The following is a 13,049-nucleotide window of genomic DNA, read 5'->3' on the forward strand; positions in this document are numbered from 1 at the left end:
CTTCCAATGTTTGACCACTCTTTCAGTAAAGAAATTTTTCCTCGTGTCCAATCTAAACTTCCCCTGGCGCAACTTGAGGCCGTTTCCTCTCGTCCTATTGCTCAAAAGAAAAAACTAGACTGCGGAACAGCCTAGGTCAGGCCTGACACACTGCAGTGTCACTGCTGCTGGGCGCTGCTATGCTCTGGACGATGCCACCTTCATGTCTGATTTGCTGCCTGGTTTGAAAAGACCAGGTCTCTTGCTAAGCACAAGGATGCTGCTGTCTGCCCATCTGGGTCAGAGCAGGATGAGACACATTGGTGAGCCCCAGCAACAGAAGGACAGAACATCAGAGTCTGATAAAATGCCAGTCCTATAAAGAGTAAGAGACATTTACTGGAGAAAAGGCTTTATTAAGGAGGGGCATCGTAACATACCATATTGTTCTGATGCTCCAGGTCTCTGGGAGGACTCAGAGATCCAGCACAAATCCTTAGCTAAACCACACAAGTGTTGGGCCTGCCACCTCGATGAGAGGCCGTTCCTACCTCAAGACTCTTCCATCAGCAGTGTTTGTCTCTGATGAGGAGGGGTTGAACCCTGCTGGAACAGGCTGAGGGTTAGCTAAGGAGAGAGGCTGGGCACAGATCCTTGTGGCTGAGCAGTGGCAGGCAAGCAGCTCTTTCAGATGACAAATTGCCCCAGGCTGGAAAGCAGCAGGAGAGATTTGAATAGAGTCGCTGCCAAAATATCAGTGCTGGATCATGGGTCTGCAGGATTGTGATAGTGCAGAGCCTGGCCCTCAGGATGCAAGGCTGACTACGGCTTCTTCTGTCCCTTCACGCTCTGTCTCTCCTTGTCTATGGCAGCTGCTTGTGCCTGCAGCCGACTCCAGTACTCAGGCAACTGCTCCCTGAGTCCCAGCAGGCTCTGCTGCCTAACGAGGGAAAAAAACCATGGTTAAAACAGTCCCTGCCATTTCCCCAGTGCTCAGACAACCCTAGCCTGGTTCCCCCAAGGGTCCCTGGGGCTCACTACAAATTAAGCGGTTCAGACTTCTTGTGTGTGAAAAACCTCAATGATTCCCTCATGCCACTCAGCACTCAAGTTTACTGCTCTTGACAGTAATGACCTCCGTATTTCTCTTTGCCTCTTAGCCTCTGTAGACACAAGTCTCACTGCAGTCGTATCTGCTCTGCTCTGGCTTGAGCTCTCAGTACCCAGGGAGCAAGATATCCCTGGAGGTGATGTCTCCCCAGTTTTTCTGGTATAAGGCAGACAAGAGTCTCCTCTCCAGCTTTATGAGGAGGGACAGAACTGGTGGCTGGTAGCATAGTATGAAACTTTTCTGCACTTAACTAGCCAGACAACACCACAGGATTCACCTGGGGGACAAGGAATTAGGGAAGGCTACCAGCAAATATGTGCTGTGAAGTCATACCTGCACCCACCTATTCCATTTCAAATTGGAGAATTAAGGCATAGTGAAAGAACAGACTATCATTGACATGGATCTGGCTCCAGGTTCCCAAAATAAGTAATTCAAGGAAAAGGTCACCCAATAAGAGATGTCACATTGCCATCTAGTGACGGCATGAACTCAATGCATCAGCTAAGCACTGACTGCAACCTCGGCCTGAGGGTGCTGGGGACCTTCTCAAACCGAGAAACCTCCAACACAAATCTACCTAAACATCAAATGAACCTAGGAATGGAGGGGAGGAGCAAGGTACAAAGAGATCCCAGCTCTGCCTGGCTATGGGGTCAAAAGGAAGACGCAGACACTTAAGTGAGGATCACATTCCCTGACAAGCTTGCACAATCTGTGTTGCACAAAAGCACATTGGAACTAGCAAGCCCTCTCTACCCAGAATGACAAGCCTGCCCCAGGCATCCTGACTTACAGCTGTTCAGTTGTTCTCGGAAGGACAGAAGGGAGAGGAGGAAGGGTTCTGGGTGTCTGTCAGGAATCCAGCTGCCTGAACATTAACCTTACCAAGTGTCATGGTTTAACCCCAGTCAGCAACTAAGCCCTGCACAGCCACTCGCTCATCCTCCCCCCCCTGCCCAGTGGGATGGGGGAGAGGATCGGAAGAGGAAAAGTAAGAAAACCCGTGGGTTGAGATAAGAATGGTTTAATACTTGAAATAACAACAACAACAATAAATTGTAATGGAAAGTAAAACAACAAGGGGAGGTGTGGGGGGGGAACAAAACACAGGAAGGGAAAAGGGGGAAAAAAAAACCCAAGAGGTGATGCAACCGCTCACTGCCTGCCGACCGATGCCCAGCCCGTCCCCGAGCAGCAGTAGCAGCCCCCCTGGCCAACTCCCCCCAGCTTATATACTGAGCATATTCCATATGGTATGGAATATCCCTCTGGCCAGTTGGGGTCAGCTGTCCTGGCTGTGCCCCCTCCCAGCTTCTTGCGCACCTCCTCGCTGGCAGAGCATGGGAAGCTGAAAAGCCCTTGACTTAGTATAAACACTGCTTAGCAACAACTAAAACATCAGTGTGTTATCACATTATTCTCATGGTAAATCCAAAACACAGCACTATGCCAGCTGCTAGGAAGAAAATTAACTCTATCCCAGCCGAAACCAGGACACCCAGACATAAATCTGTCACAGCGCACAGAAGCTCCAGGGTGAGACCTTGCATGGACCTGAGCAACACCACAGCTTACAACAATGCAGGTGCATTATTGCCTATCAGGCAGAAGGAGAACCTTACCTATCACGTAAGAAAACGTTACATCTCTCAATCCATGGCAGGTTCTGCAAGGATTTGAGAGGCAAATCTGGTTCCTCTGGGAAAGCCTCCTTCAGTGGGTAGGAGTTGAAGTCAAAGAGGAAGATGGTGCCGTGACTGGCTCTGCTCTGTGCCAATGCATCTGCCTGCTGCTGCTTATCTCCTAGACAGGAACAAGAACAGTGGGCTATTGCATCAGGAGTCATCCAATAAGAACTATCAAGGATCAGTGCACAGCTGAATGCACCCAGTGACCACGTATCTAAGACCACTCCAAGGTGCTACCCACCTCGAAGTAGCAAGCACCAATTCACAGTATCCACTGTGAACACTGGCTGCCAGGGGGATGCTACAGCATGAGAAGGTGGAGTACTGAAGCAGTAAACAATCTGGATTGTGTCAGTGTTCATCAGGGACACTGTGCCATCCCAGGAGAAGACCAGGGCCTGAAACAGCAAGTTGACACTTAGAAATAGATGTAAAAGAAGTGAAAAGCATTTCCTGGAAAGCACACGGAATGACATTCAGGACTTCACATCCCCAACTATGATGCTGTTTTCTTTGCCTGCCTAGTAGTCACAGGGCCACAGCAGATCAAGAACAGGCTGTGCAGGGAACTTGGACTGGAATTGCTGCAGGTTGGGATCGGAAAAGGGCAGCAGGGCAGGTTAGAAATGAACTAGATCCAGCCTTCTGCATGGCTGGCTCTGGCAAGCAGCTTTTAGTCCTTTTCTCCCCATGCCTGAAAACTTTCTGAGGCCACTTGAAAGGTCTGGCTGGACTTGTGCTTGTAACTTCTCCTCACCGTGATGCCCCTTCATATTTGACCCTGACATCTGAAGCTTCATGGCTGAACCCTCCCATCTTTGCAGTTGGACCTGTCCATGTGCAGAGGGCCTCCAGTGCCTCCCACCTCAGTGGTCAGTTAGAGGACATGGGTGCAAGGGGATACTGAGTAAGATCATGGAAGAGAAATCCTTTGAGAGCGACCAGCCACATACAGACCTGTAACTGGTGCAAGAAGTCCCCATGCTAAAAATAGTTGGACGCTGGGAAAGGATAAGGGCGGTATTATATCTGCTTGCCCTGTTCTTTATCTTCCAGGCACCCATTTACAGCCATTACTGGAAACAGGGTCCTAGGCCAGACAGACCTGTGTTCTCACCCAGTTCTTAAGAGAGCTGGCAGTAATACTCACTGCACTGGGGAATGCCAGGACAGGCACCACTGCGCTGACAGCAAGATTTGGATCTTCAGGCCTGTAAAACAGACTCAGGCTTATGCCACTGTTTCATGTACCTGGCACGTACTGAGAGGCTGTGATAATGACAATGGCAGTTTGTGGCACACGGGCTGGCATAAAGTTCCAGCCAAGCCTCTTCCCTGTGAAGACAAAGCCTGCCTCCTCCTGGGCAGGAACCCCCGAGGCCTATCCCTGTGCAAACCGGCCTAGGTTGTTGGAGATACAAATCCCCTGCCTGCCATGGAGGCATGAAACCATAGCCTTCAGAGCAGCAGCTTCCCCAAAGTTGACCCTTCTTCTCAAACCAAGGGGATAAGCGAACATAAAATTGATAGAAAGATGGCAAGAAATGCTTATTCTGACTTCTAGGAGGAAGTTATTCTGGCAAGGGCAGAAGAGAAAAGAAAAAATTATCCTGGGTACCTGACAGAGACCCAGCTAGTTGAACGTCAGCCCTGGAGCAGTGCTACAAGCACTTGTGTTCTGGTGCATAGAACAACCCAGAAACAGCCCTAATCCTGGCATAACGGTTGGATTTTAGCACTGGAACTGACTCCTAGCAAAATCACACTTGCTGCTGACAGCAGCAGGGCAGAGCTATCTGGGTAAAAGCAGTAGAAAGTTCTCTACTCCACAGAAATCTGGGGCACCCTGCTGAACCTGACCACCATACCACATGGTTTCTTTGGCTGGAGTGAGGTCTATCAGAGTCTACCTCACCTGTCTGCCAGGAGCGTGATGCTGGACTTCCCAGCCCTGGGTGCTTTCACCAAATAGAAAGAGCTGTCTGTACACAGCACTAGAAGCTGCACGATGGGACAGGCAGGATCTGTACCAGGACAAGGTGTCTCATCGCTGGCAGCTGCAGAACTCCGTAGGAAGTAGATACTGCGGATAAGACGTTCCTCTAGAATGGCAGTCACAGACAGTGGGTATCCTGGGGAAGCAGGGAAAAGAAAAAAAAGACAGCAGTTTAGGGAGAAAAAGGAACTGGCGATTTATCCAAGGAAAGCTTAGCTTGGACTGTGGCCTGCTCAGGGGCAGCAGCCACCAGAACAATCCTGATGGCAGATGAAGATTCTTCTGCCAGGAGAATCCCTGCATCATGGCAGGATGACACTAGCACTGATGGCAGCCTGGACTCTGATGCCACAACAGCCTCAAAGATGACCTGAGTGTGCAGTGGCAAAGCAGTGACTGTCACTGTCTCACAGCCTCGGGGCAAGACGGTCGTCAGTCCTCGCTGCAGCAGTTCACAGCCCCTGCGTTGCTGTGGATGGGAATGGTTCTGCAAGGGCTAGGGCAGTCACGCTGCATGCTGCATTGGCAACTTCTGGCCAAGCATCCGATGAACAAGTGAGTCCAAGCTATTTTCAGATTTGCTTGTAAACTGACTGCCAGTCTCTTGTTCACACCAGGCCAGAGCCTCAAGCTCCTAGGGAAGGGAGCGATTTATCCACAGTGATCCCAATACACAGTCCCAAAGGGCAAGCTCACCTAGGTGTTTATCCCAAATAGTTATTGTTGCATCTTCACATGCCAGTGCCAGGTACCTGGAGCAGGAACTGACAGCCGAGCATGCAATTGGAGCTGCACACGGCCACACAACATCAGGTTTCGGATCAGAGTCTAAACAGAAGGACATGAAGAGAGACAACTGTAAGAAGGTGCAGAGCATTCCTCTCTCATGGTGCTAGCATCCAGTTTCCCAGTAAAACATGCACCATTCTGCGGTCTCCTGCCAGAGTGGCTTCACTAAAAATACTGCCAGCTGGTGCAACATGGAGCCCCACGATCCAAATGCCAGCCTAACCCACAAGATATGAGGCAGCTCTCCTCCCCATTCCTCATTTCCCTGAATCATGAAGATCTGGCTGAATGACAGCCACTGGCCACCAAATACTCCCACTCCCCACAGACTGCTCTGCTAGAGAAAGCAAGACTTTCTTACCCACTTTCTCCTTGAGTGGACGGTTAAGTAAGTACAAGCAGAAATTGTGGCTTCCATCCCAGTGCACACTGATGCCAGCTGGAACACCTGGTACAGAGAAGGGGACGACAAAAGAGAGGAGACTGGGGACAAAGAAAGGAACAATCCGGGACACCAAAACACCATTAGAAAGCTCTCATTAGAGCTCTCACGGTTTCCCTGACGGGACTTACAGAAACTCTGCTCACACAGAAACTAAACCAGAACAAACTCTACCCTTGTTTGTTATTTTTATCTTGCCTATGTGGCCCCTCATCTTTTTTTGTGTTTTGGGGTTTTTTTTTGTGGTTTTTTTTTTTAACTATGGAGCTAAGTTGGTTTGACTCCATGTATTTTTATCTGCCTATGTGGCCCCTCATCTTTTTTTGTGTTTTGGGGTTTTTTTTTGTGGTTTTTTTTTTTAACTATGGAGCTAAGTTGGTTTGACTCCATGCTGGTAACTGACTTGTAAGTCTTAGGGCTTACATTTTTATCCAGACTTACGTTCTTGAAGATGAATTTATATAGTGAACCCAAGCGAGAGCCATTGAGCTCTAACTAGAGCTCAATGCCATGCAACGATGTGCTTCATAGGCTAAAAGCTTTTTGCCCGTTTGGATTACCTGGCTGTACTTTCATTTCAGGTCCCACCTGTAGGATCCAGCTAGGCAGGAGAAAATGAAAAGTAGCATGTCTGGAAAAAAAAGTAAGGAATGTATGTAAAAGAAAGGCATTGATAAGTAGGCAGCACTGCGACAAGACCTGGAATGGCTCTAGCCCCCTGCCCTGAAGCCTTGGGATGAAGGAGGCAAAGCTAAGACAGAGGCTTCCATCTACACTTGTAAAGTGCCCTGTGCTGATGTCTCATGGACTGAAATCCTGGTTGGTGCTCCCACTCACCTGGGGATCTCCTCCTTGCTCTCTCTCTCACCCTCAGCCTCCAGATAGTCCCGGTAAGTGCTGCGGAAGATTGCTTCCTGCTGCTCCCACTGGGAGTCCTTGATTAGGTGATTGTACCCCAAGCCAAGCATGCTGTCATCATCCACTTTCTTCAAGGCATCCAAAGGGCTTTTAAAACTACTGCCTGGATTGGGAACACAAAGGGAAAAGGCACAGCCCTGGAGGAGCAGGCACCATGGAGTGCTCAGAGGCACTTCGACCATCTCTCCTTCAGGGTGGCATTGTCTTGAAGAGGGACACACTGCATCTTCTGTGGGACTTTCCATATCACTAGCCCATTTTCCAGTATTTGAAGGCAGGGACTAGGGCAAGTCATCTGAGGACCCAGCTCACCTTGCCTTTCTGTGGCATTCTCCCTGACAGTGTCCCAGCGTAAGGTCTGCTCCCTCCTCAGCCTCAGCATTTTCCTATGAATCCTGGACTCAGAGTGACGAACTAGGGGTGCTGTCAGGTTGCTAGGGCCTAGGAAACAACTTCCTCCCTCTCCGGTGACAATGAAGCCGAGGGTGTATGACACCCACTTCGAGACACACTGAAGTATTTTGTGCTAACAAAGGTGACATATGAGATGGTCAGGTAAGAAGCAACTCCCACTACAGGATTACATGTAACGGCAAAGACAGGTCAGGATGGGACCAGAGAGCAAGTTACTGAAACTTTCTGACTTCTTCTGTAGTCATAAGGGCCATGATTCCTTTGCCACCTGAAGGAGGCTGCAGGTTGCAAGTACAGAATCAGTCCTGACCTGTAACGGGTTTGGGTGGCTTCACTTTCAGCAGCAGCACTGGGAGACTCAGCTTTGCATCAGCTTTGTTTGCAGACACAGGAGACTCCTGCAACAGAAAAATGTCAGCCTGAGAACTGTGTGGTGTCCTCCACTGCTAAGTTTTCACCTGTTCATGGAAATCAAATGCTTCCTAAAGGACGTGTATGTGAAGGTTGGCCAACACTGCCTAGGAGATACTGGTGGTAAGCTCATTCTTCAGGCCAAAACACAGAAGCTTGAGGGAGGTCACTACTTTCTCAACAACATTACAATGGATGTCCTGCCCAGGCACCTCCTGTCTTTGTGCCCTAAAAAACCTCCACTTCTGATCTTACTAGTTTGTCTGAATTACTCTTGTTGCAGCGCAGGCCTGGGTGGGGCACAGCAAGGCTCAGAAAAAAGAAAAAAGAAAAAGGGAAAAAGAAAAAAAAAGGAAAAAAAGAAAAAAAAAAAAAGAAGCAGGATTAAATGTTGCAGAGTGCTGCTGAATACAAGAACCAGATTTTACTTCAGAGAGCCTAGGACTGGAGGAGGTCACATATGTGCTCTGCTGGGAATAGAAAATCCTAACAGGAGACCGGCCCCGGTGTGTCCCCACCACCTCCACCACCCTACCCCACACACATTGACACTTGGCTAAACAGAAAAGGTCTGGCTAAATAATCAACCATGTCTGAGAAGAAAGAGGCAGGAACTTGGGTAGTTTACATGGAATCAGCAAAGAGGGAATGCCTGGGTGTTTGCTTTTGGCTTGGCTAAATTAAGGGGGATGTTTGCCCTGAAGCCGCTCCCTCTTAAATGGCCAGGAACGTCTTTGCTGAAGGAAGAGGGAAGAGTGATGAGGCAGGTATCACAGAGGGTTAGCTGGAGGTGCTGGGCAGAAGGTGCCTGTGTGTTGAGAGGTGAAATCTAGCAGGGTGAAAGCGATGCAGGAGAGGGTTAAGCACTGACTCGCCATTTAAAATTGCCCGTAACAGCTCAGGACACTCATTGAGGCCAGTTACCATCTCTGCAGAACCGTCTCCATGCAGCTCCAGACTTTTCTGCCAAAGAACCAGAGGTGACAGTGGTTAGTGGAAACAGGCAGAGACCCTGCCCCACTCAGGCCGGTTCGGCCGTGACCCCACCAGGCTCCTCTTGTAGGTAGTCTAAAACACAAGCCCTGGTTCAGGACCAGACTCCCAAGTGGAGGTATCGGGCCCAATTCCCACTCCTCTTCACCTTCCCCCAGTAATATAAGGGAGGAGCCCTGTGGGAATACCCTTACATAGGGCCTCCTCAGATGGGGAAATACTGCTGGGAAAGGAGCTGCCAATTTCAGGGAGGGGCAGCAGGAACGCTAGCCCTGGGACCAAGGGAACCTCAATGGAAAGCCTGTCTTGGGCGAGTAAGCATGTCCCAATAACACAAAGGCCTTATGAAATGTGGGATGGGTGGCTGTAGCAGCTGTAGAGACACATACTCCATCCCCCTGGGCCGACAGACTTGTTCAGCCTGTATCTTGCCATCACTGTCTGCAGGAGCAGGGCCTGGGGAAAGACCTGTAGGCAAAAGGGTATAAGAAAAAATAGCACAGTGGGAGATGGAACTGTTTCGTACCACAGATGTCCAGCTTGACCTCCTCTCCCTGCAAGCCAGCCCTGTTGCAGCTCCTGGGCTCTTTTCCATCTCCTTCAGCCAGGAATCCTTAGGCAATCGGTAGATCTCCAGCCAAGCTTTTGTGCTGTCTGCATTGGGAAACCACGTTGAGCAATTGGAAATGAGGAGAAAAGGTCTTTCAAGCAAGTAGCCTCTGTTATCTTATATCCTTAAAAGAAGATTTGGATATTTTTTTAAATATCCCTCTGAACTCCATGCAGCCCACCTCTCCTCCTACTTAAGGCCTGACATGCTTGACTTGAGACTGACATCTCAGCCTCCAGCTCAAGTCCTCGAGGTCCCACATCCACCAAAGACATTCCACGAAGTGACTCAGTCAAAGAATTTGACCTGTAGCCTCTGAGGTAAAGTAGAAAGTGAGAGGTGGTCTCAGGCTGGTTCTCCGTGGATGCTACATATCTCATTCTCAGCATATGTCCAGGCAGATTCCACCAAACATGGGTCCAGAAAACCTGCTAGCAGCAAACGGGTTGACAAAGGCAGCTGCCATGAAACAGAAGAATGTTGTAGCAAGGAGTTTGTTGTAGTGTTTTTAGAGACTGTCTCTATACTGTCTGGCTTGTGTCTGCGGAGAAAATTCTTCAGGTCTACATATTTCCAGTGTAAAAGTGATCCATAGCAAACCAGAGGAAGAACTGAGTTTGGTACTTCTGGAGAGGAGAGGGAAACCTGCTTTCACTGAGCCTTCCAGGAGCCGGGAATTGCACTGACCAGTTCCAGAGAGCTCACTTTTGGGATCAGTCCTGATCCACACCAGGCCTTTTGGAGAGGAGAGGGAGCAGCAGGAGCAGCTCTCTAAGCTGGAGGAGGGACTGGAAGGGTTAGGAACAGGATCCCTGGGAACCCAGAACACTTGGAGGATTTTAAAAGTATTGCTGCCGGCCCCTCTGCTAGAACACAACAGCCGGTCACCCAACACACCATGTCCCTGCACTTGCCTTGCAGCAGGACTCCTGCGTAATCACCTCCCGGGGAGAGCACCACCTCCACACAAGTACTTCGCCTGCTGATATCCTCCTGCCAAAGAAAAACGGGCTGGCATCAAAGCAAAATCACCAATTCAGAGAGCTCCGTGGCCTTACGCAGTTCTCAACAGGGTGAGCAGACAGACAACAGGCAGATTGTTGGAAGAACAGGAATAAATATTGGGCAGCACTCTTGGAGTGCTGCTGCCCATGACAGAAATTCCTGAGGGCAATTAGTACTCCTCCTGATTGATTACTTACCAGCCTGTGCCCAGTGACTATAGCATTAACTCAGTACTTACCACTTCATTTAGGATTTTAATGAGTACGAAGCTTTCCTTGTGAAAGCAGAAGAGCCAGACGAGCCCTAGAATAGAAATACAAAAGTAGCAGGAGGAGGAGGAGAAAAGTGAACAGATGGTAGCCATGCTCTTGGGAGATGGCTGTTACAACATGTGCAGGAGAGTGAACAAGACTACATTTTTTCCTGGGCTCAAGGAAGAATATCCCACTGCTTCCAGCAGTAAACTTTTGCTGGCTTCCTTATGCCAGCACCAGCACACATTCGATTGTACATAGAGATGGATAAGCCAGTTTGAAAAGTATCTCCACCAGAATTGATAGGTTTCAGATGAATCAACAAACTAACGTATTTACCACAGGGCTGTGCAATTACAGGTGCAGAAACAAAGCACTGCCCGTGCTTTGGTCATACCAAGCAATGGTTCTTTCTGTCCAGTCCAAGGTGTTCCTAAAATTTACTGCACTTCACCCTCAGCTCTGCACCCGCCTCTGCTGCTCCAGAGAGGACACCAAACCCGCACCCTCTACTAATCACAAGGCCCTAGGGCCACTCTGTCACCCTACAACTTGTTATTTAACGCCCTCTTTGCAGGGCTTTCTAGGAAACCTGTCAGCCATTCTAATGTTCCTCCTGATTTAGCGCTCTTCCAACGCAGCTGCCAACTCTTCAGCTCCAGAGCACAGCTATCCCCAGCTAGGTCAAGGAAATCCACGTCACACTAACCCATTTCATCCACAGCAAGCAGGACGTGGCGCTCATTGCCCAGATCCAAGGCATGGATGGCACAAATCTCCGTCTTGACTGCATCCCAAGCACAGACCTCCTTACAGTCAGATACCTTGAAGGCAGACAGACCCACGGACAGACCCACAAAGATGTATTTTCCAGACACTACAAGGCAATTGGCTCTTCCGGTTACCTACCAAGAAAGGGAAAAGATGAGTGCACCCAACTGCTTCCCCAGTGGAGGACACATCAGCCATACTAGCGATACACTCCTAGCCTTTCACCAACAGAAAATGCTGATTAATTCTACAAGGGAAAAATTTTTGCATGAGCTTTCATCAGAAGAGCAAGGGAGGGGCTCTCATCTCTGTCACAGAGATTGTTCTGTGTTGGGAATGAGAACGTTTGCGCCCACCTTTCCCCTTCCGATAAACAGAAGGGGCTTTAAAGGCCAAGAACTCAGGAGCACTCAGCCCTCCCACCGCTAACGCAGAGCTGTGACAGGATGCTGAACTCCTCCGGGCAGTCACAGAACACCAGCAGACGCCAGCGTATCCTCCTGGATACCTCCACGTAAGGACAGGGAAGGCAGCACTGCCCTTTTGCTCACAGGGCTCCCATTAGGGTACTCACCATAACACAGAGCTGAGTTTGCCCATTTATATGCTACTGACTAATTACCTTCTCCTTGGCAAACAAGGGTGGAGCCGGCCCGAGAAGCAGAAGGTGAATTTAATGCTGTTTAATACCTGCTTCTCTCTTTTCAGAGAGGTGTGATAGATGGGTGGGAAGCAGAACCTGTCAGACAAGCTTAGGAGCTGCAGCCTTTTGTAGTGAATCAGTGAGATGGTGGTGGATTCTGAAGAAGGTGATGAATAGAAGAATGTAAAATCAACTGAATGGATATTCTCTAGAAAAACTGCTACGGTGATTAATGCTATCTCTGCTGTGAGGGGCTCTGTACCTGGAATTCAGCTGTAGGAAAGCATTTTGTGGGCTGGACCTTTAGTTTTTGTGCTTCTCGGCGCATCTCCCTTCTTTCAATGATTTCCATAGCATTCTCAAAAACCAGCATCACCAGTTTGTTGATCATCCTGAAGGGCCGAGGCAGCGCATCACGCTTTCGATCGGGATCCTGCAGGAAGAAATCTTCCTCATCATCCTTTAGCCAGTCCTTTTCAGATGGTGGAGGAATCTCCAGGGGATGCTTCCGGATATACACAGCCATGGTTCTGCCCTTCCAGATGCAAAACACACCACAGATGCAGGAATCACAGTAGATGCAGAAGAACGAAGAATCGTGCGATATCTACTTTCATGAGGTAACGGGGGAAAAAGAAAAAGATGATTAATGATCTCTAAGAGGGAAGGGGCGTTCCTTTCAGTACAGATAGCCAGAGCAACCCTGTTCTATATAGCTCATTTCTACTTGCTGCATCGCCTCTGTTACTCAGGGGTCTTGCCCTGCTCTGGGAATATCAGCCACACAGGCAGAAAAAGGGAGCGTAGCAGCTTTGGCACGAGTTTGTGTAAGAATTATGACAAAGCATTCAAAAATATTAGCTTGTTCTTCACCGAAAGACTTACTCGGCCTGGATAAAATCCCAACGATTAATTAGGAAAGCAGGTGATGTCACTGGAAGTTATAAACTTCATTCCCAAACCACCGGGCGCTTTCTGAGCTTCCCCCTCGGGGCCGGGGCCGGGGCCGGGGCCGGGGCAGC

At 49.2% G+C, this 13,049-nt stretch overlaps 2 protein-coding genes across 2 annotated transcripts in view; one reads left to right on the forward strand and one right to left on the reverse strand.

The window, feature by feature from the left end:
- Positions 1-630: 630 nt before the first annotated feature.
- On the reverse strand, positions 631-12,553 carry WDR93 (WD repeat domain 93). Its single transcript, XM_019471353.1, has 15 exons — positions 12,290-12,553; positions 11,323-11,518; positions 10,598-10,662; positions 10,269-10,347; positions 9,271-9,398; positions 7,651-7,738; positions 6,846-7,029; positions 6,569-6,639; positions 5,928-6,014; positions 5,474-5,605; positions 4,697-4,913; positions 3,932-3,992; positions 3,023-3,179; positions 2,716-2,896; positions 631-919 (listed from the first exon to the last, which is right to left on the reverse strand). The coding sequence occupies exons 1-15, from the start codon at positions 12,551-12,553 to the stop codon at positions 802-804; spliced, it is 2,028 nt and encodes a 675-aa protein (XP_019326898.1). The 3' UTR covers positions 631-801.
- Positions 12,508-13,049, forward strand: part of PEX11A (peroxisomal biogenesis factor 11 alpha) — a 6,410-nt gene continuing 5,868 nt past the window's right edge. Inside the window, exon 1 of the mRNA XM_009276558.2 lies at positions 12,508-12,647. Within this exon, the coding sequence (XP_009274833.1) occupies positions 12,508-12,647 (140 nt within the window). The remainder of the gene's footprint in view (positions 12,648-13,049) is intronic.

This window comes from Aptenodytes forsteri, unplaced genomic scaffold, assembly GCF_000699145.1.
Source record: "Aptenodytes forsteri isolate BGI_AS27 unplaced genomic scaffold, ASM69914v1 Scaffold1, whole genome shotgun sequence".
Classification (NCBI taxonomy): Eukaryota; Metazoa; Chordata; class Aves; order Sphenisciformes; family Spheniscidae; genus Aptenodytes; species Aptenodytes forsteri.